Source organism: Heteronotia binoei, chromosome 16, assembly GCF_032191835.1.
Source record: "Heteronotia binoei isolate CCM8104 ecotype False Entrance Well chromosome 16, APGP_CSIRO_Hbin_v1, whole genome shotgun sequence".
Lineage (NCBI taxonomy): Eukaryota > Metazoa > Chordata > Lepidosauria > Squamata > Gekkonidae > Heteronotia > Heteronotia binoei.
Window position 1 is genome coordinate 53282396 of NC_083238.1, and position 22847 is coordinate 53305242.

General features: G+C 44.3%; 1 protein-coding gene across 1 annotated transcript in view; it reads left to right on the forward strand.

Annotated features, from left to right (window-relative positions):
• COL3A1 (collagen type III alpha 1 chain) overlaps positions 1–22847 on the forward strand; it is a 73573-nt gene that overhangs the window by 7738 nt on the left and 42988 nt on the right. The window contains exons 6-25 of the mRNA XM_060257051.1: positions 725–778; positions 2516–2569; positions 4274–4327; positions 5754–5798; positions 6697–6750; positions 7454–7498; positions 8947–9000; positions 10433–10531; positions 11004–11048; positions 11149–11247; positions 12842–12895; positions 12979–13086; positions 14681–14734; positions 14858–14956; positions 15572–15625; positions 17050–17148; positions 18709–18762; positions 18875–18928; positions 21245–21298; positions 22250–22303. Of these exons, the coding sequence (XP_060113034.1) occupies positions 725–778; positions 2516–2569; positions 4274–4327; positions 5754–5798; positions 6697–6750; positions 7454–7498; positions 8947–9000; positions 10433–10531; positions 11004–11048; positions 11149–11247; positions 12842–12895; positions 12979–13086; positions 14681–14734; positions 14858–14956; positions 15572–15625; positions 17050–17148; positions 18709–18762; positions 18875–18928; positions 21245–21298; positions 22250–22303 (1287 nt within the window). The remainder of the gene's footprint in view (positions 1–724; positions 779–2515; positions 2570–4273; positions 4328–5753; positions 5799–6696; positions 6751–7453; positions 7499–8946; positions 9001–10432; positions 10532–11003; positions 11049–11148; positions 11248–12841; positions 12896–12978; positions 13087–14680; positions 14735–14857; positions 14957–15571; positions 15626–17049; positions 17149–18708; positions 18763–18874; positions 18929–21244; positions 21299–22249; positions 22304–22847) is intronic.

Genomic DNA, 22847 nt, shown 5'->3' on the forward strand with positions numbered 1-22847 from the left:
CTGAAAGTTTGTAGCTCCGTTATTTTATAGCTACTGATATCCTATTCTAAAATAGTCTTAAAGTGGGCTTTGGGCATAAAGTATTCCTGGATTGATTTCAGCTGGTGAGCTTTGGGGCTACTTCATACATTTTCCCCTCCCTAACACAGAAAATCTGTGTCAAAAGGAGTATGAATGTTGTAGCATAACTTGGGGGGAGAATTTGAGGCGGGGTCTATCTGCATATGGAACAGAAAAATGTGAAGAGGATATATTTGTCCATGTCTCCATTTTAGTTAAATCTAACTTTTTATGTCAATTGCCAAGACCATCTCCTGGTTGGTAATGGGAGCAGGGAGTGCCTAAGGCCCCTCACTCCTTTTCAGTCCCCACACACACACTTATCGCATCAGCACACCAGGAATCCATGGGCTGTTAGCAGGTTCTTGTCAAACATGGCAGATCCCCACTTCTACTTCCTATTTCCGGTCAGAAGACCAGAAGCGGTGTAGAGGGGACACTGTCAGGCAAATGCATGATATCACATCCAAGGAAAACCCCACAATGACATCAGTCCACTCTAGGAATCAGTGGAAACTCTTTGATCGTTTCTGGTGATTCCTAGAGAGGTGTGACTTTATTTCCAGGTTTTCCCCAGAACTGACATACGCCATTACCCAGTAGTCCTTTTTGGAGGCCATGAAACAATTTTAAAACGCTGTTCTTTTCTTTTACTCGCCCGTAGGGAGAATCTGGACGACCTGGGAGACCTGGTGAACGTGGATTGCCTGGAGCTCCTGTGAGGAAATATTTTGTTTGTTTGTTTGTTTAATCTCATTTTCCCCAATGCTGGGCCTCCAAGCCACTTACAAAATAAAATGTACATGAGTACAAAATCAGACAAAAAGGTGGTGCCCAAGATGACTGCAAGACAACCTTCAAGGACGCTCTGCACCTGTAGTGGGCTTGTTGACATTGCTCCAGCCCACACAAGGACATAATCTGAGAGAAGAAGATATTGGATTTATATCCCTCCCTTCACTCTGAATCGCAGAGCGATCACAATCTCCTTTAGCCCCCCACAACAGACACCCTGTGAAGTGGGTGGGACTGAGCGTGCTCTCACAGCAGCTGTCCTTTCAAGGACAACTCTTATGTGAGCTATGGCTGACCCAAGGCCATTCCAGCAGCTGCAAGTGAAGGAGTGGGGAATCAAACCTGGTTCTCCCAGATAAGAGTCCGTGCACTTAACCACTACATCAAACTGGCTCTCATCTGCAAAGGAGGGGGGGTGTAGATTTGTTCAGTCCAGGTCTTATTTGTCTGGCTTCAATGTCCCTGATTTCTTTCGTGCTTGTATCTCTAGCCAGAACCCCTAGTCTTTAAGTTATCTGCCCTCCCCCCAAAAAAAATATTGATTTAGGAATGAATCTGCCTGGGGTGACTTTGTCCATAGGGTTGCAAAGAGTCGGACTCGTCTGTGCGACTGAACAACAACTGCCCTGACCTGGATGCCCCAGGCTAGACAGATCTTGTCAGATCTCAGAAGCTAAGCAGGGTCAGCCCTGGTTAGTGGGTGACCACCAAGGACATCCAAAGCTGTTGTGGAGAGGAGAGGCATGGCAAGCCGCCTCTGTTCATCTCTTGCCCTGAAAACCTTACATAAGTCGACTGTGACCGGATAGTGCTTTCCACTACCATGGATGAATCCAATCCAACCTGGATACGACTGTGGAAAGTCTTGGTGAAAGCTGCTCCCTTGGGGCCTCATTTGAAAATGATGCATTTCAGGATTGTCCCAGCCTGCGACATAATCCAGAGGTTCTTCCATCAAAAGAGAGTTTCTTTCACCAGAAGTTACAGATTTACTGCTGTGTGCAAAGACTCTCTTCTTCTTCCTTCTCAGTGACCAATTATTTCTTGAGTTGTTAATTTATTAAATCAGGGCTTTTTTATAACAGGAACTCCTTTGCATATTAGGCCACACATCCCTGATGTAGCCAATCCTCCAAGAGTTTACAGAGCTCTTCTTACAGGGCCTACTGTAAGCTCCAGGAGAATTGACTACATCAGGGGTGTATGGCCTAATGTGCAAAGGAATTCCTGGAAGGGAAAAAAAAGCCCTGATTTATTTTGTTTAATATATACTTTCTTTCTCTGAAGAGTTTCCATTCAGGCAACTTACAGATATTAGCATCTGCAGTAAAATTGCAGTGCCAGGCTTCTATTCACTCTCGTTAATACAATGCATTTTTTCCTGAGGATTTCATTGGATTTTCTCAGTGGATTTTTTTTAAAAAAAACTATGTCCCTCAGAAAGATGAAATGTTCCTTGGTATAGAATTGGAGGTGCCTCCCAAATACATGCCTATGTATATCAGATTCTTAGTTTTACATATCTGATGAAAGGAACTTGGACTCTCAAAACACCTAAAATCTCGTTGGTTCTGAGGTATTACTTGATTTGATCTAAGTGTTCAGTTTAACATACACATTCCTAACCTTTTTCTGCTGCTGCATCTCGTGTTTTATTTAGGGCCACAAAGGTCCCTCCGGTATGCCTGGAGTCCCCGGAATGAAAGGCCACAGAGTGAGTTGAACATAAAATAATTTTTTATTTATTTACTTATTTATTTACGTTATATTTATATCCCACTTATTCTATGCAGACTCAAGGCGGCTAACAACGTAAAATACATAATAAACAATAAGCAATATTCAAACAATAAAACAATCAGATAAAAAAATGCAATGGTGTTACTTCAGGCATATAATATTTCCTTTCTCAGCGCGTATAGATCCTAGGCAGTTAGTACTAAACTGCGATAGATCAGGATGTGGTGGCAACCCTCTCCCGTTAGATGTCATATGCCATCTAAAACAGTTCAGTCTTACAGGGCCTGCGGAACTGCGATAAGTCTCGCAGGGCCCTGATGGCTTCTGGGAGGGTGTCCCAGAGTATTGGGGCCGCAACCGAGAAGGCTCTTGCTCTGGTGGAGTTAAGCCTAGCCTCTTCTAGCCCAGGGACAGCCAGAAGATTTTGAGAGCTTGATCTCAGTGCTCTCTGGGGTACATGTGGGGCAAGGCGGTCCCGCAGATCCGTAGGTCCTAGGCCATATAGGACTTTGAAAGTTAATACCAGGACCTTGAAACAGATTCGGTACACAACAGGCAGCCCGTGCAGTCCTCTCAGCACAGGGACATTTTAAAATGGCAGTTGGTTTTAATTCCACAAGGGTTTAGTGGTTGCATCTGTAGGCAGTTGATCTCCAAGAGTGGCCAGCCACTGTAGGGAGGTGCACTTGTTTGGGTCTCATACCCATTTCCATGATATGACCTACTTATGTCATATCAAAACAAATTAGTAATTTTTTTTCTTTCATGACTCATGAGACTGTACAGATTTGTTGATTTATTTATTTTATTTCTGTGGATTTAGATGAGGAGAGGAGATGCATATTGTGGAGGTGGACTATGTTAAATGTTTTTGTTCCAGTCCTGGAGAAATAATGGTTGATCCCAATTTTCCAGTTACTAATGTGAGGGATCAGATGCTTTCTGATGGAAGTAACGTCTCTAGGCCCTGAAACCCAAAAGATTTTTGGCCCTGATCCATAGTCACAGGGATTATTTGTGGGATGAGTCAGTTGCACAGAATAAGTTGGTTTCAGATCAGGGTTCTGTCAGTAAACATTTATTGAGTATAGGTAAGGAATTGGGGAGACATACTAAAATAAATAATCTGTGTTTTTTGGTACAGCTGAAAGGAGAAAAAATAAAAATTTTATAGATAGTTGTTGATGATGAAGAAGAAGAATAGAGAGAGATGATGGATGGATGGATGAGAGAGAGAGAGAGAGATTGGGGAGGGAGAGGTGACAGGCAGGCAGGCAGGCAGGCAGGCAGGCAGGCAGGCAGGCAGACAGACAGACAGACAGACAGACAGATAGATAGATAGATAGATAGATAGATAGATAGATAGATAGATAGATAGATAGATAGATAGATAGATAGATAGATAGATAGATAGATAGATAGAGTCGGACAGACAGACAGACCAGGATAACCCAGGATAGCCTGATCTCACCACATCTTGGAAGCTAAACAGGATTGGCCCTGGTAAGTACTTGGATGGGAGACCACCAAGGAAGCCCAAGGTCGCTTTGCACCTATTTCTCTCTTGCTTTGAAAACCCTACAGGATTGCCAAGAGTTGTCTACAACTTGACAGCACTTACATATAACTTTTAACTTTAAACATCTCCCCCCACCCTTTTCTTCTTTTATCCTTAAAGGGATTTGATGGAAGAGATGGCGCCAAAGGTGATGCCGGTGCTCCTGGTCTGAGGGTAAATTTCTTATGTGACTATGGCATGGATCCCACACAAAACCTCCACTGGTGGAAAGGATTCCCAAAATGCTCACCCGAATCTTGCTTCTTGGGGGGTTAGGGGTCTTCCAGAAACAGCACAAGGGGGAAATCAGAGGTCTGTGTGGTGGAGAGGGGGAATCAGCAAAAATTACCCTCGTTCCTTTAGTGGAACTCTTCCCACTGATCCAACCCAATCTGTAGAGTAAGCACTTCTGCTTCTATGAGACTCATTTCCACCAGTGTGGTTTTAGGTATACACCGTATGAACTCCATTGAAATTGTAATCAATAAGTAATCAGGTATTAAAATCCTTCCCCCCTTATTTCTAATATTTCATTATCACATGATATCCCCCCATACGTGATGCATGTAGAATGAGGAAACATTTAATGTCTTACACTAAGACCTGATCCTCAGAAATCTGTGGGCACCAGAGAGTTGGAAAGACCCTGATGCTTGCAAAGATCTCTGTACATATCATCAGTGAATAAATCTGTAAACTCTGAGAATGCTAAGAAGAAATAAGAGAAGCCATGTTGGATCAGGCCACTGGCCCATCCAGTTCAACACTCTTTGTCACACAGTGGCCAAAAAAACCTAGGCACTATCAGGAGGTCCATCAGTGGGGACCTCCTGGTGAGGGTTGAAGGAGACCACCATGCTCCCATTCCCGTCCTTAGGAGATGGATGAACGTCAATTGATGCAGACATCAATGCATTCATATTTTTTATTTCACTTATATTCTGCCTTTCTGCCCCGTGGGGACTCATTGTGGTTGACCTCGTTTTGCTCACCTCCATTTTATCCCCGTAACAACCCTGTGACATATGTTGGTAATTAATTAATTACTGTATGTCATTGTTTGTGGAATAGCCAGGAGATCCTGGAAGGGATTGTGTGGCTGCCGAAGCCGTAGCCCTTTTTGGGGCACGACTAGGCAGTGAGCTATGCCTATTTTTTAGGTGGAGAATGCTGTGATTTGCCCAAGGTCACCCAGCTAGCTTCAAGTAAGGAAGTGGGGAATCGAACCCAGTTCTCCAGATTAGAGTCAGCTGCTCTCAACAGCGCCCAACTGGCTCTCTTTATATTAGTCTGAGCTTGTGTGACTGGCCCATTGTCACCTAGCAAGCCTCCATGGAAAGAGAGGATACTAACCTGGGATTTCAAGATCCTCTAGTCTTATACTCTAACCACTATAACACAATGGCTTTGCTTGAGTAGCCCTAGATGCCACGTGAAGGGAAGAATTTTTGCACATATGGTGTTGAATGGGCCCCTAAAGGATTCTTTTAGGAGCAGGACAAAAATATTTAATGACTTTAAGCTTGCATACTAAAATTGTGGGGAGGGGGGGGGTTGGAAGCCTACTGTGTATTTATCATTGATTCTCGTTATCAAATAGGGTGAGAATGGACTTCCTGGAGAAAATGGATCTCCTGGACCAATGGTAATTATTTTCAATACGATTTAGTAGGAGTTTTCTACAATAGTAGTTTACCAGAGCACAAAGATCGCTGCTTTATTTAACAGCATTTGTGAATCAAAATGGGTCCATTATGCTTACTGAAGTTCTCTGGTGGTGGAGAACTGAACCTTGCATTACTACTCAGACAAGAGGACATGCAGTATCGGTAACTGAGTTACCAGAACTGTAGACAATCAGATTTGCCGCTTATTCTTTGTCCAGATTGCTCAATGGGACCAGACCTAGATTGGTATCGTATAATGTTTTGCAGGTTTATTTGTCCCATGCTGAAGTCTCAGCAGCACACTCTTCTCAAGGACAGTCTTAGTAATTCTGGGACAAAAGTCGGGAATGGGATCCCTCAGTGCACCACTTGCTGGGACCCACCTCCTGCCAAGGCCACCCCACAAGTGGACACGTGTGAGCAGCAGCAGGAGCCTGCCTGCTCTTCCTTTTCTCCCCTACTCCATTGGGCTGAATGGGGCTGTGGGTGGGGGAGTTCCCACCTGGCATGGGTCCCAGGGCAGCTCCCTGACTCATCTTGACCCATCTCATACTGACGTGAAAGCTGAAGTGTGATGAGTCCTCCAGAAGTTGATCCTTATACCGCGGTCTTTATTTTGTTGTGCATGATAGCCAATACACAACATCACTAGCGTTCAGTATGGAAGACCCAGAACCTGTAGTTCTCCCATGGCTGTAGATGCTCCAAAATCTGACCGGGCTAGCCCAATCTTGTCAGATCTTGGAAGCTAAGCAGGGTCAGCTCCTAGCCCACATTTGTATGGGAGACCACTAAGGATGTTAAATTTAAATTCTTACAATGTACTATTCTTCCCATTCATTCTGTGAGATTAATTTTAATGTATTATTTTTTTAGGGCCCAAGAGGTCAACCAGGTGAAAGAGGAAGACCAGGAGGCCCAGGGTCAGCTGTAAGTAACCAGAGCAAAACATCATGCAAATTATTATTTTCAGCGATATTCCTACCACCCTGCAAGCCTTCGAGCAAACATCTTCAGTGGAGACACTTCGAAGAGATGGAGTTTGCAAACATGTGTTTCCCTCTGGTGTCCTTGGATACTCTATTTGTAATGAGTTATCATGGGGGGAAACAGTGGACTGTTTACTAGAATTGGGATCCCAGAAAATGTCTGACCTTATCACCCTCTGGAGTCAACCCAAATTATTTTGTGTGAGCCCCCTCAAGGGTAAGGGGTAGACCTCTCCTGATGTAATGTTCTCCCATTCTCAGGTCTTGTATTTTCCCTAATATGGCCCTATTGTTTAGGGTAAAGGTCAGCTTTCTCTTCTTCTTTCTTAAACCGTCCCATGTTGCTTGTTGCTTACTTGACACAAATGATCAAATAGATATTTCTAAGAATATTGTCTTGCCTAGTGATTTGTGCTGGTTGCTTTCATTGCCTTGAACCCTTTAACTGGCCCGGTCCAGCCATTCACCATGAGCACTAGAGCTCTGATACAGGTACAGCATTCCAGCATATTGACCTCCCTGTTGACTTCAAGGACAGAGAAAATTTGGCGCATACAAAAAGATGCACATCCCAGCAGATGAAATTTTTGATTGCAGCTGAAGATTTTTCAAAAGGAGTAATATTGTTTGTCTTCTTTTGAAAGGGCGGTCGTGGCAACGATGGTTCCCCAGGAGCAGCTGGCCAACCTGTAAGTACCATGCTCTTCCATCATTACCCTTTTTCCTGCATTTCTGTATATCCAAACAGTTAATCGATAATATTGCTCATATCCAGTCTGGGCATGAACCTGCAATTACACTGCCATTGTATGCTACCACATTGCCATTTTGAATTAGCTTATACTATATATCATGTGATAATATAATATATATGTGATAAGTTTATTGGAAATCTCCAGGTTGTACATAACCTTTTAAATGAAGTAGCGTCAAATACATTGATTTAGCACATAACAAAATTCTACTGTGCATAGAGAAGAAGAAGATGCAGAAGATGATATTGGATTTATATCCCGCCCTCCACAATCTCCTTTACCTTCCTCCCCCACAACAGATACCCTGTGAGGTGGGTGGGGCTGGAGAGGGCTCTCACAGCAGCTGCCCTTTCAAGGACAACCTCTGCCAAAGCTCTGGCTGACCCAAGGCCATTCCAGCAGGTGCAAGTGGAGGAGTGGGGAATCAAACCCGGTTCTCCCAGATAAGAGTCTGCACACTTAACCACTACACCAAACTGGCACGATACAGCATATATAATCTTGTGGAACATTTTATATAGAATTTAAGATAAATGAAATCCAATTTGCCAATAAATAAATAAACATCCTATTAAGGGTAAATTAATTGATAGTTGGGCCAAAAGTATTGATTCTTACGTTAAGAGTCTTACCTTGCACCACCCCGAGCCAAACAAAAGGGAGTAATCAAATAAAAGAATGACCTTATACTTAATGGGTTTGATGGCCCAGGCTAGCCCAATCTCATCAGGAAGTCCAGGGTTTGAATGAAATAGGAAAATACTAAGGCTGGGTACAGATGGAGCAGCAGCCTTCCATCTCAGAAGAAAACTGGTTTAGTGGAAAGCACCCTGGGGGTGGTCAGACAGTGCGCAGTCTGCTGCTGGAACAGGGTTGGGCTACATGTGCCCCAGAGGAATGGTCATACCATTCAAGGACATGAGCAAGACTTCCCTGGCACTCCCTGGCTGTTCAGATGGCCAAGAAAGGCGCCCCAGAAGTGTTTCAGTGATTTGCTACCACTTACTACCTGGTAGCTTTTTGAAGCGACAGAGTTTCAACAGAGGATGATGTAAGTAACGGGCGGGAGTGAGGCAGGATCCAGATATTCATGTTTTGAGCGCACCATTTCAATCTGGTTGTGACCAAACCCAAACGGATCTTTTGGTGACGAGATCATTCCGTGTCAATTTCCTGTTGTGAAACTACCCACTTAGTCTAGGACTGATTGGGGACTATGTATTTTGAAGTCCTATTTTACAACATAGCTTTTATTTCTGTTGGTGATGGAATATATGCATTAGCATAAGAACATGACGTAACACAACCCTTGTTAAATGTGCAACTCCAAATTATATTATGTTTTCTTCTAACTATATTTTTTTTCCTTTTTTTTCCTTTAGGGTCCCCCTGGCCCACCTGGCCCTTCAGGATTCCCAGGATCTCCAGGTTTTAAGGTACCTACCTGATGATGTATATAATCTAGAAGTTTCTCTGTAAATGAATGTTTCCAATATATTAATCTGTGTTTCTAGCACATTTACTTCAAAATAGATTTCACAGACGTTTAGTAGGAGCAAGGGTGGAATTCTAGCAGGAGCTTCTTTGCATATTAGGCCACACCCCCTGATGTAGCCAATCCTCCAAGAGACTACAAGGCTCTTTTTTGTAAGCTCTTGGAGGATTGGCTACATCAGGGGAGTGTGGCCTAATATGCAAAGGAGCTTCTGCTAGAATTCCACCCCTGTGTAGAAGGAAAGTCAGTTATGTCGGCATTTATCCTACATTAGGCTGATGGAACTTCTTCTCGTCTGAAGAGCCTTCCATCAATTTACATGATTCTCATCTCCAGTAGAAACCCTGTTGACTCTAGCTCTGAGAAGGGGTGCAGGGATCTAGCATGGAAGATCCTTAGCAGCTGTTCAGCTTTAGGTTTTAGAGAGGACCCTTTGCAGGGAACTCATTATTAAGCATTAAAGTGATGTATAAAAAACTACTTGGACTTGTGGTGTAGATATATTATGGTCCTCAGGTCCCTTGGGGGTTTTTTGTAGCAGGAACTCCTTTGCATATTGGGCCACACACACCTGATGTAGCCAATCCTCCAAGAGCTTACAGTAGGCCCTGTAATAAGAGCCCTGTAAGCCCCTGGAGAACTGACTACATCAGGGGTGTGTAGCCTAATATGCAAAGGAGTTCCTGCTACAAAAAAAAGCCCTGAGGTCCTAGCTTACAACTGTTGAGAGATTTCTGGGGCAGGGATTGAGGAGAGTCATGCGTAACCTGGAAATAACATCATTTATGGATGATGCTCTAGAACAGGGATGGCCAACGGTAGCTCTCCAGATGTGTTTTGCCTACCACTCCCATCAGCCCCAGACAGCATGGCTGATGGCTGGGGCTGATGGGAGTTGTAGGCAAAAAACATCTGGAGAGCTACCGTTGGCCACCCCTGCTCCAGAAATATCCACAGATCTCTATGATAAAATCCTATGAATCGGGGGTGGGGATTCCAACCCTGAAAGTTGTATCGTTTGGGGGTCAGTTACCACCCCCTCCATTTTTTTTTTCTCCTGCTGCTGATATCAGTGACACTGGGAAAATGAGCACAGTGGCAGGGGATTCCCTGCTGGAAGTGGGCAAATGGTAGCCCTAAAAGATACGGTTACTTCACTGTGCCCTCTCTGGGCAATAGTTCACAAATCATTTTCTTCAGATGATAAACAGGAATGCTTGAGAAGTCATGGAACCCAGGAATCCTGAACAGCTACTGCGCTCCAGCAGCGCACCCGTGGGCAGACGGTCAAATTCCTTCCTCCCTGTGTTTTCCTCCAGAATGAAATAATTGGCCACCGAGCTTGGGTTGATCTCCTACTCTTTACTTTGCAGGGTGAAGTTGGCCCTGGGGGCCCCCCTGGATCCTCTGGTCCACCGGGACCGAGAGGAGAACCCGGGCCTCAAGGCCAGCCTGGCGGTGCGGGCCCTCCAGTAAGTGGCATGTGGTTTTTTCCAAAAATAGAAATACATTTAAACTACTAAAACACATTCTGTAGAAATAGACTCCAGCGCTTAGACTAGAGTAACTCTACATAGGATCGTACTGTAAATCTAGAACATCTGTTACTAGAAATGTAAATAGTATATTACTTACTATGAACATATATGAACATATGAAGCTGTCTTATACTGAATCAGACCCTTGGTCCATCGAAGTCAGTATTGTCTTCTCAGACTGGCAGCGGCTCTCCAGGGTCTCAAGCTGAGGTTTTTCATACCTATTACCTGGACCCTTTTTAGTTGGAGATGCCGGGGATTGAACCTGGGACCTTCTGCTTCCCAAGCAGATGCTCTACCACTGAGCCACCGTCCCTCCCCTTAATAATCCGTCTTGAGTCCATGTGAGAAAGGTGGACTATAAATTATGTCATTAAATAATTACAATATTACTTATTCCCTGTAGGGTCCCGGAGGACGTGACGGAAGCCCGGGTGCAAAAGGTCTACCAGTAAGTGTCCCTGGGCAGTACTTCCGTTGGCTAACTCTTATGTAACCTTGCTTAGCATCTTTAAGCACCGGTTCTTACAGTGCCTTTTATTTCAACACAGGGTCCTGGTGGTATTCCTGGATCTCCAGGATTGCTTGGAGCTCGTGGCCCTCCTGGTCCCCCTGGAACTAATGGAATCCCCGGACAAAGAGGTCCAGCTGTAAGTCTGCATGAAGAAGAAAATCTCCTGCATTGTTGCCATGTGTTTAAAAAAACAATGGGTGGGGTCACTGGACCCAGAACATGCCTAGAAAAAAATTATACAGGGAGTCTTCAGTCACCCCATTTTCCCCTGAAAATCAAAACACCATCTTTCTTTTCTCTAAGACATATTGTTATTACCCATTGGGAGGACACCACAAACCCAAAATGTGAATAATAAGAAAAAGAAAGAAACAAGAGAACACAGATGGCAAAAACAAGAATAAATTACCCACAATGCCAATTAATAGAACTGGGGCCCCATGTGCGTAATGTGGACACTTTTCCACAGCACAGAAATTCATTTTATTTAACAGTTCCAGAATATCATCATTCTTTCCTATCACTGGGATGCAAACGTGCTACCTTCCGCTGAGGTGAAGGGCTGCTTCAGCAGAACTCCTCCTGAGAAACACTTTTGTACTTATTGTAAAGATCAAGTTGACTCAATTGCCCATATCCTTTTTAGCTCCCCCCCCCCCCCAGTTATATTTTATGTTGTAATCAGGACTTTTTGTAGCAGGAACTCCTTTGCATATTAGGCCACACCCCCTGATGTAGCCAATCCTCCAAGAGTTTACAGGGCTCTTATTACAGGGCCTAAAGTAAACTCTTGGAGTATTGGCTACACCAGGGGTGTGCAGCCTAATATGCAAAGGAGTTCCTGCTACAAAAAGAAGCCCTGGTTGTAACCAATGTATTTCTCCTTGGACTGATCATCTACAGAATATTGCAGAACAACAGAAACTAAAGATATTATTGTAAGGCAACATAAAAAATTGTGCATGTGATTTAGCCATATTTTATCAAGGCAGTAACAAAGCTCTTGTAAAATATCATGTTCTTATGGCTAAAAGGAAATACTTCTTCACCCAAAGGGTGATTAACATGTGGAATTCACTGCCACGGGAGGTGGTGGTGGCTACAGGCATAGCCAGCTTCAAGAGGGGATTGGATAAAAATATGGAGCAGAGGTCCATCAGTGGCTATTAGCCACAGTGTGTGTGTGTGTGTATTTTGGCCACTGTGTGATACATAGTGTTGGACTGGATGGGCCATTGGCCTGATCCAACATGGCTTCTCTTATGTTCTTATTCCAACATATAGCTGTTGCGTTACAGGGAAAGGAAATTCAGTGGCTTAGATCTCTCTAGCCCCTGTTCATATGAACATCCTTTGAGTTCTCTTTTCTTGCTTACCCAAAATCTAACATATGCCTTGAAAACTTGAAACTGCACTGAACTGATTACCTGAAAATGTTTTATTTGAGATAGCTGTGAGATTGTATGAACGTTGTGCCTGTAGGGTTTTTTTATTTGACGACACATGCTCACTTGCAAAGTCTTGGTTTCCTCTACAGTCGAGGGATGAACGTGGGCATGCGAACCTGCCATTAATCCCAAAAGTTCATAACAGCAAAGTTCTCCCATTACATTTTAATCAAACGAAAGCATGATGGGAGACAGAGGAGGGGCCTACGATTCATCTTGCTGTGCTATTCCTATTGGATGAGCCAGCTAGGATGATTCTAACGGCGCTGTCTTCATCTTCAGGGCGAACCCGGTAAGAACGGCAACAAAGGAGAACCAGGAGCAAGAGGGGAGAGGGTAAGTGTTTGCCTATGCATCTCTAGGAGGTTTTAATCCACAATTCGTGCTTTAATCATATTTTATTGTATTTCTTTTATCAGGGTGAGAATGGCACTCCTGGCGCAGCTGGTCCTCCAGGTGAAGAAGGCAAAGCTGGAGCTCCTGGTCAAGCTGGCACAAATGGTTTGCCTGGAAATCCGGGAGAGAGGGCAAGTAGTCATCATCAGCCCTTTAGACTAGGGTCCCGAACACATTGCCCAAGTGCATCATGGTACACTCTAACACCTTTCCTGGCACCCGCCAAGTTTTTTCAAAAGTGTGTAGGAGCAGGTGGGCCTTCCTCCCAACAAGGCTTCTGATTGGCCACTGGAGATTTGATTGGCTGTGCAGATTTTTACAAACGTTACTTGGGTAGCAGGTGTCACCATAGCCCAAGGATCTGAATTGTATCACTGCAATCAAGCTGTGGCGATCATTTTTCTGGCCCCTCTCCTGATGACATTTTGGGCTTTGGCGACCGTGTGACACAGAGTGTTGGACTGGATGGACCATTGTTCTGATCCAACATGGCTTCTCTTATTTCTTATTTTGTGGCTGGTTTCACCTCCCACGGCAGCCATTTTGTAGCAGCCATTTTGTCAGCCACCATGCTATGGCACAATTCCAAAGGGATTTCATCATGACCAGCCTTAGATATATCAGAGCCAATGGAGCTATTCAGGACACTGTTAATTCAGGACAATGAAATCAGCTAAGATTTTTCCTCATAAGGCAATGTTCGTACAAGAAAGAGACCTGAATAGTGAAATGGTCCCTTAATTCTTCAGCCTTGAACTTTAGTCCTGGATTATATCATCATTGGCTCAGCTGCAGAGCAATACTTGGCATGCAGAAGGTTCTAGGTTCAATTCCGGGTTTCTCCAATTGAAATAAATCAGGTTATAGGTAATATGAAAGACCTCCACCTGAGATCTTAGAGAGCCACTGCCAGTCTACATAGACAATATGGACCTTGATAGACCTATGGTCCAATTCAGTATTAGGCAGCTTCAGGTATTTATCTTTCTCCACACCTGGGACCCAAAGTGGCATATTCAGGGGTGGCATTCCAGCAGGAGCTCCTTTGCATATTAGGTCACATGCCCCATGATGTAGCCAATCCTCAAAGAGCTTACAAAAAAGCCTTGTAAGCTCTTTAAGGATTGGATACATCAGGGGTGTGTGGCCTAATATGCAAAGGAGCTCCTGCTAGAATTCCACCCAGGGCATATTCACAATATGTATAATGCACAATTTGGGGCTTTCTAAATACATCACCCATGATATCACCACAGATATATGCATTGTTACTATAAGAGAGCCAGTTTGGTGTAGTGGTTTAGTGTGTGGACTCTTATCTGGGAGAATCGGATTTGATTCTCCACTCCTCCACTTACACCTGCTGGAATGGCCCTGGGTCAGCCATAGCTATAACAGAAGTTGTCCTTAAAAGAGCAGCTGCTGTGAGAGCCCTCTCAGCACCACCCACCTCACAGGGTGTCTGTTGTGGAGGGAGAAGACATAGGAAATTGTAAACCACTCTGAGTCTCTGATTCAGGGAGAAGGGCGGGGTATAAATCTGCAATTCTTCTTCTTCTATAAGAACATCATGGTTCAGAGATTCAAGATATGTTTTGACTTTTCCACTTAGCTGGAACATGGCATATTTCTTAATAGTTCTGCAGATATTTGGGAAAGAATTCCAGCCCTCTTATTTGCTATTTCCCATCCACAAACTGAAAGTCCTGCTTTTGTGTTTTTCAGGGTGCTCCAGGTTTTAGCGGTCCTGCTGGTAGAAATGGGGCACCAGGTGAAAAGGTACAGCCCTCCTCTCTGGATAGAAATTTTGTTTCCCGTAATATTTATTGCTGTTTATTTCAGGTTGTAAAAGGAATGATGTTGCTATGTTTCAGTAATAACCCTGTTTCACTGTCGTTGAAGGGTGTCCCTGGTGAACGAGGTGGTCCCGGACCAGCGGGACAAAGAGGAAGCCCCGGTGAACCCGGACGTGATGGATCTCCTGGACTTCCAGGAATGAGAGTAAGTAGACAATAAGCAGGAGAGAGGTTATGGGTCTGTGGAAGAGCCTCTGATAGGCATGCAGAAGGCCCTGAGTTCAAACCCTGGCATCTCCAGTTAAAAGGACTGTAGCAGATGTGAAAGACCTCTCCTTGGGTCCCTAGTCTGAGTAGAGAGTACTGACTCTGATGGACTGATGGTCTGGTTCAGTATAAGACAAAAAAATTGGGAGGAGCCGTGGCTCAGTGGTAGGGCCTTTGCTTGGCATGCAGAAGGTTCCAAGTTCAATCCCTAGCATCTCCAGGGGGTCCAATTCTACGAGCCCAAAAGAAGGTGCCCCTATCCAATGGAAGGAATGCATTTAAAAGGTGTGGGACACCCTTAAATGTGATGGCTGGAACTCCCTTTGGAGTTCAATTATGCTTGTCACAACCTTGCTCCTGGCTCCACCTGCAATGTCTCCTGGCTCCACCCCCAAAGTTCCCAGTAATTTTTCTTGAATTGAACTTAGCAACCCTAGATCCCAAAGTCACCGCCATTTTAAAAGCCAGGCGCTTACTAAACTGATGCTGTATCTTACAAGAAATAGAACACTTCCTGATATGGTGTTCATCTTATTGTTCTTTTCTCATGCAGGGATTAACCGGAAGCCCAGGAAGTCCAGGATCAGATGGAAAACCAGGCCCAGCCGTATGTAAATAGCTTGACAATGCCAGCTTTGTCAATATAGTCAATCTGAATGTCAGTTGCCCAGTTTGATGTAGTGGTTAAGTGTGTGGACTCTTATCTGGGAGAACCAGGTTTGAGTCTCCACTCCTCCACTTGCAGCTGCTGGAATGGCCTTGGGGCAGCCATAGCTCTCACACAAGTTTGTCCTTGAAAGGGCAGCTGCTGGGAGAGCCCTCTCAGCCCCACCTATCTCACAGGGTTTCTGTTGTGGGGGATGAAGATAAAGGAGATTGTGAGCAACTCTGAGATTCAAAGTGGAGGGCAGGATACAAACCCAATGTCTTCTTCTTCTAAATGTAGTAGCGTATACATATCCACTGCATACATCGGCTTACTATAAAGTCACACCAGCAAAGCTTTCTGGGTTCAGTCTACTTGATACCTCTTCCAAATATCTTTCTATAATATTCATGCAAACAGCAAATATTATTTAGAGGGAAGTTTATTTAAAGCGAAGCCCCGTGGTGCAGAGTGGCAAGCTGCAGTACGGCAGTCCGAGCTCTCTGCTCACGACCTGAGTTCAATCCCGGTGGAAGCTGGGTTCAAGTAGCCAGCTCATGGTTGACTCAGCCTTCCATCCTTCCGAGGTCGGTAAAATGAGTCCCCAGCTTGCTAAGGGGGAAAGTGTAGATGACTGGGGAAGGTCATGGCAAGCCACCCCGTAAAAAGTCTGCCATGAAAACATGATGAGACATCACCCCAGAGTCGGAAACGACTGGTGCTTGCATAGGGGACTATCTTTACCTTTTCTTATTTGAAGCAGGGTTTCCCCAACATGGTGCTTGTGGGTGCCGGGGTGCCCACCAGCAATGTTCCTGGTGCTTACAAAAGTGTTTTTAGAAAGTGGGTGGGGCAATGTAGTGCTTTTGCCCAGCAAAGCTTGTGATTGGTCACTGGAGATCTGAGTAGCTGTGCAGATGAAAATAACATTTCAGTTGGAGCTTCCACCACAGTGCTGGTTTTAATCTTTCTCATTCCCCTTTTTCAGTGGTTTTTTTTTTTTAATTACCTCTCTTCTACCCCACACTTGGGCTTCCTACATGTGTGTGGCTCTGCCTCCTGAGGCAGCCATTTTGTGATTGGCTCCATCTCCTGCAGCAGCCATTTTGAAGCTGCACCCAACAACCCTTGTCAGAATTCCAAAGGTGCCCAGAGATTCAGAAAGGTTGGGGACCTCTGTTTTACAGCATCTTGACTGGAAAAAAAAATATTCACACACATTTAAAATCATGACAAGATAGAGTCATGATGTCATTGTCCATAATTTAATCCATCATATTAGTATTGCTCTTGTGGTACTTCATATTGTTCCCTGTGGACTTTTGTGGGTCTTTTCCTCCATGTGAATCTGTGTCTTTAATTTGCTTGATTTTTTTTTGCATCAGGGTTCTTCAGGAGAATCTGGGCGAAGCGGACCTCCAGGCCCAGCAGGCCCACGGGGTCAACCAGGTGTGATGGGTTTTCCTGGTCCAAAGGGTAGTGAGGTTAGTATAATGTACAAAATGTATACATCTTTGGCTTCTTGAGAGCCAGATTGGTGTGGCGGTTAAGCGTGTGGACTCTTATCTGGGAGAACCGGGTTTAATTCCCCACTCCTCTACTTGCAGCTGCTGGAATGGCCTTGGGTCAGCCATAGCTCTGGTAGGAGTTGTCCTTGAAAGGGTAGCTTCTGTTAGAGCTCTCTCAGCCCCACCTACTTCACAGGTTGTCTGTTGTGGAGGAGGAAGGGAAAGGAGATTGTGAGCCGCTTTGAGACTCTGAGATTCTGAATGGAGGGCAGGATATAAATCCAATATCATGATCTGCCTAATTCACAGCCTTACAGTCAGATGGCCATCTAGCCTCTGTTTAAAAACTTACAAGTTTAAAAACTTACAAGGAAGGAGAGCCCATCACCTCCCGAGGAAGCCTGTTTCACTCAGAAACTGCTCTAATGGTCAGGAAGTTCTTCTGAATGTTGAGCTGGAAACTCTTTTGATTTAATTTCAACCCATTGGTTCTGGTCCTAGAGAGCCAATTTGGTGTAGTGGTTAAGTGCGTGGACTCTTATCTGGGAGAACCGGGTTTGATTCCCCACTCCTCCACTTGCAAATGCTGGAATGGCCTTGGGTCAGCCATAGCTCTGGTAGGAGTTGTCCTTGAAAGGGCAGCTTCTGGGAGAGTTCTCTCAATCCCACCTACCTCACAGGGTTCTGTTGTGGGGGAGGAAGGGAAAGGAGATTGTAGGCCACTGAGATGCTGAGATTCAGAGTGACGGGCGGAGTATAAATCCAATTTCTTCTTTTCTGACTTGTCTGGGGGGAAAGCCATACTGAGCTGAAAATTTTCAGCATATGCCAACTGTTTCAACATAAGCTAACATGGCCTTCCAGTAATGGAAAAAGACACTGCTGGTGCAGATATTATCTATGTGAATGGGACTAATAACTAGGCTTCCCAATCCCCAGGTCCCAGCGGGGATCCCCTGGTTTTACAGGCTTCCCTCCTCCCCCAGCCAGCTGGCCGGCGGGGGAAGCTCCACCCCCACAGCCATTATGCACCTCCAGGAACGATTCCCATAGGGAAAGATGGGGAATTGATCCGCGGGTGTCAGGGGCTCTGGGGGGGCTGTTTTTTGAGGTAGAGGTGCCAAATTTTCCGTATAGCATCTAGTGCCTCTCCCCAAAATACCTCCCAAGTTTCAAAAGGATTGGACCAGGGGGTCCAATTCTATGAGCCCCAAAAGAAGGTGCCCCCATCCTTCATTATTTTCTATGGAAGGAAGGCATTCTAAAAGGTGTGCTGTCCCTTTAAATGTGATGGCCAGAACTCCCTCGGAGTTCAATGATGCTTGTCACACCCTTGCTCCTGGCTCCGCCCCCAAAGTCTCCTGGCTCCACCCCCAAAGTCCCCAGATATTTCTTGAATTGGACTTGGCAACCCTACTAATAACGGGCTATCTGATTGTCTTCAGTATAGTGCATGTGACTTACCTTACAGTTTCTGTGACTCAGGTCAGAATTTCTCTGATCTGAATTCGACCTCTCTCTTTTTTTTTTTTTTAGGGCGCACCTGGTAAAAATGGAGAAAGAGGTCCACCTGGAAATGCTGGGGGACAGGTCAGTAGAAACTGTCCCTTCAGAAACTCCACATCGCCTTCTCCTTCTATTTTTAAACCTCTATAAGGATTATGTTGACCCATAACTAGCTGCTATTCTTACCATTTAACAGGGACTACCTGGAAAAGATGGTGAAAGTGGAGCTCAAGGCCCCCCAGGACCTGCTGTAAGTCAACTATATAAAGAGGCTGCAATCTAAGCAATGTGTACCAGGTTACAGAAACATTTTATTTTATTTTTAAAGTCTACTTGTTTATAAATAGGGTTGAGCCAACATCTTCCTTCCCCAATTAGAGGTGTCTTCTTCCCGTTGAAAGAGTCTTATTATATCGAAGAAAGCTACCTCTAAGGAAGCAAAACTTTTTTTCCACCAGAATAAAGTAAGAGTCCGGTAGCACCTTGAAGACCAACAAAGTTTTATTCAAACTTTGTACCTTGAATAAAACATTCACCGATTTCGCATACAGCTTACCCCGCAGTCACATTCCTCTTCTCTGCGCCATGTCCGTCGGATTTCCCACTATCTGCGCCGGAGTTACAGGAAGTGCCGCGGCTTTCGCGTAGCGAACGTAAACTGGGTTTTAGCAGTTTACGTTTGCTACACGAAAGCCACAACACTTCCTATAACTCCAACGCAGCTAGTGGGAAATCCGATGGACACTGCGCAGAGAAGGGGAACATGACCGCAGGGTAAGCTGCGTGCAAAATCGGTAATTGTCTTAAAGGTGCTACTTAAAGGTGCTTAAACTTTGTTGGTCTTAAAGGTGCTATACTTATATCTAACTGGCTCTTAGCACTCCAAGAATTTTGTACATTAGATAAACTATCAGACTCAAACCTGTATCTAAATTCCCATAACCATTCCTCTCATTTTGAAACCATTTGGTTTTCCTTTCTAGAAAGTTTGGCTTCTTATGAAGGATATGAAATCATTTGGATGTCATAAATGCAATTTATTGAAGTATACTTATAGCCTGAAAATACTGTAAAGGTCAGCCGCATGAAAAGAACTGTCATGTTATTCACAACATTGTATTATTAGTTTCTTTAATAACAATTATTGAAAATGGAAAAAAAGTGCTATACCAGATGTGGCCAATGGTAGCTCTCCAGATTTTTTTGCCTACAACTCCCATCAGCCCCTGCCATCAGCCATGCTGGCTGGGGCTGATGGGAGTTGTAGGCAAAAAAACATCTGGAGAGCTACCATTGGCCACCCCTGTGCTATACTTTATTCTTAAAGGTCTTACTTTATTCTGTTGCTTCAGACCAACATGGCTACTCACTTGGATCCTTTTTCCACCAGAGAAAGGCTCCCCACTTACTAAAGAGAGTTGTAGGCTCCAACTTAATGTGCGCCAAACTAATAACCAATCTGACCTAGAAAACCCAAACTTGTCAGATCTTGGAAGCTGAGCAGGGTCAGCCCAAGTTAGTACTCGGATGAGGGACCACCAAGGATGTCTAGGGGCATTAAGTAGAGTTGGACAGCGGCAAACCATCTCTGTTCATCTGCCTTGACTTGGGTGGCCCAGGCTAGCCTGATCTCATCAGATCTTGAAAGCTAAGCAGGATCAGCCATGGTTGGTACTTGGATGGGAGACCATCAAGGAAGTCGTGGGTTGCTATGCAGAGGCAGGCAGTGGCAAACCACCTCTGAAGGTCTCTTGCCTTGAAAACCCAATGAGGGTCATCATTGGTTGTGACTTGACCGAGCTTCCCACCAACAACAACCAATGAAAAGCAACAACCGAGACAAGTCATCATCAAAATATCTGCAACAACTATTGCCTTTAAAAAAAAAAAACTAAATAATTTGCAACCGTGCTTTCAAGCGCATGATGAAGCCTCGACTTTGGAAAGAGCTCATAAGGAATATGTATTTGTTTTCCATTTTTTTAAATAAAATAATTTATTTTAGTCACATATATTCTGAATCGTTATCATGTCAGTGGAAAAGAGTAAGAGTCCAGTATCACCTTAAAGGCTTTTTAAAAATTGTGGTAGCATATGAGCTTTTTGTGAGTCACTGCTTACTTCTTCAGATACTTCCTATCACAAATGTTGTTGGTCTTTAAAGGTACTTCTGAACTCTTACTTTACTGCTACAGCAGGAACATAGCCAGCGGGGGGGCATTGGGGGCAGTGCCCCCTATAGAATCTGCATCACCCCCACCCAATCCTGAAAGGGAAGATTGAGTGGAGGCACTGCAGATTCTATAGGGGTCAGCACCCTCAGTGTTCCCTGCCGGCTATGGCCCTGTGCTACAGACAGACGAACGCGGCTACCCATCTTGTGCTATATCTTTTTAACTTTTGTTTTCCATCTTTATATTGTTTGGTTTTGCCTTTCTTTGAGGAGGGGGTAAGAGGTTTTCTGGGGGGGAGGGGGGTGTTCTTTCAATGGGTCCAGACAAGCTAGCATGACACATGGAAATATATTGTCATGGCAAAATAGGACTATTTTTTTTTCTCCTTCCAGGGTCCAGCTGGTGACAGAGGGGAACCTGGAGCTATAGGACCACCTGGTTTCCAGGTAAATCATCTTTCATCTTTTACTACTCCTTGAATTAGGCCTGATATAAAGAGTGCCAACACAGGCATGTGAAGAATAAAGGTCCACGACTTTATTTATTACAGAAAGGGCAGAATAACTTTTCAAACTCAACTATAATTCATTCTGGGTAACAAACTACCCAGAAACATTGCAACATATGAAGATCAATACACACATTATCATTTTCAAGGATTTATCATATTGGCGAATTAGAAGAGATGTGGAGACAGCCTTTTCCCCTCTATTTTTTCCAAGCATATTAAAACGATTTGAATTTCCTTCAGAATTCTTCCTGATGGGTTTTTTTTTTTCTCAAGCAGGGCTCCCAAAATTAACTACGGTGTCACTTCTCCCCCAACAAAAATAAATCCGAAAAACCTTTTGAGAAAAAACGTGACGAATCCTTTGTCAAAGACACGGAATATTCACACCTTAATGCGGAAGGGTTTGCAACCCATTCTTAGAACCCTTATGTTTAGATCCCAGTTTTAATCCCTGGCATCTAATAGATGTCATGGCCCGTTTTATATACCCAGGGAAATGTCAATCAGCACTTGGGGGCCAGGAAGCAATTGTTCTCCAGGCAAATATGGCCAGGGATTCTGGAGGTTTTTTTGCCATCTTCTGGCCATGGAGCAGGGGGGTCACTGGGGATGAGGGGGGAGGTATTTGTGAATTCCCTGCACTGGGTAGGGAGTTGGACTAGATGACCTTGGAGGACCCTTACAACTCTATGATTCTATGTCACATAGAAAATACAGACAAAACTGTTGTTAAATGGAATGGAATGGAGACTAACCACTAGTCATATTAAATAGCAGTAGACCGGCTGGAATAGCAGACCGATTCTGTACAACACATGAATCCCATCCTTCTTTGTTTTGAAATGGGAAGGAATCATGTATTAAGCAACAGTTTTACTTTCTCTAGGGACTACCTGGTACCTCAGGACCACCTGGAGAGAATGGAAAACCTGGAGAAGCAGTAAGTTATCTCCTCTTTTCCGGTTATTACACTGTTTTATCTCAAGAACTGAAGTGGAAAAAAATGGCTGTATCAGTATGCATATGCTCTGATCTGGATATCTCAGGCTAGCCTAATCTCATCAAGTCTTGGAAGCTACTCAGGGTTGACCCTGGTTAATACTTGGATAGGAGACCACCAAGGAAGTCCAGGGTCTTGATGCAGAGTCAGGCAATGGCAAACCACCTCTGTTTGTATCTTGCCATCAGAACTCTACAGGGTCTCCATAAGTTGGCTGCAATTTAATAGTGAAGATAGACAGACAGATGATAGATACATAGCAGACACAGGCAGGCAGGCAGGCAGGCAGAGAGAGAGAGAGAGAGAGAGAGACAGACAGACAGATAGACAGATAGATGATAGATAGACAGACAGACAGACAGACAGACAGACAGACAGACAGACAGACAGACAGACAGACAGACAGACAGACAGACAGACAGACAGACAGACAGACAGATAGATAGATAGATAGATAGATAGATAGATAGATAGATAGATAGAT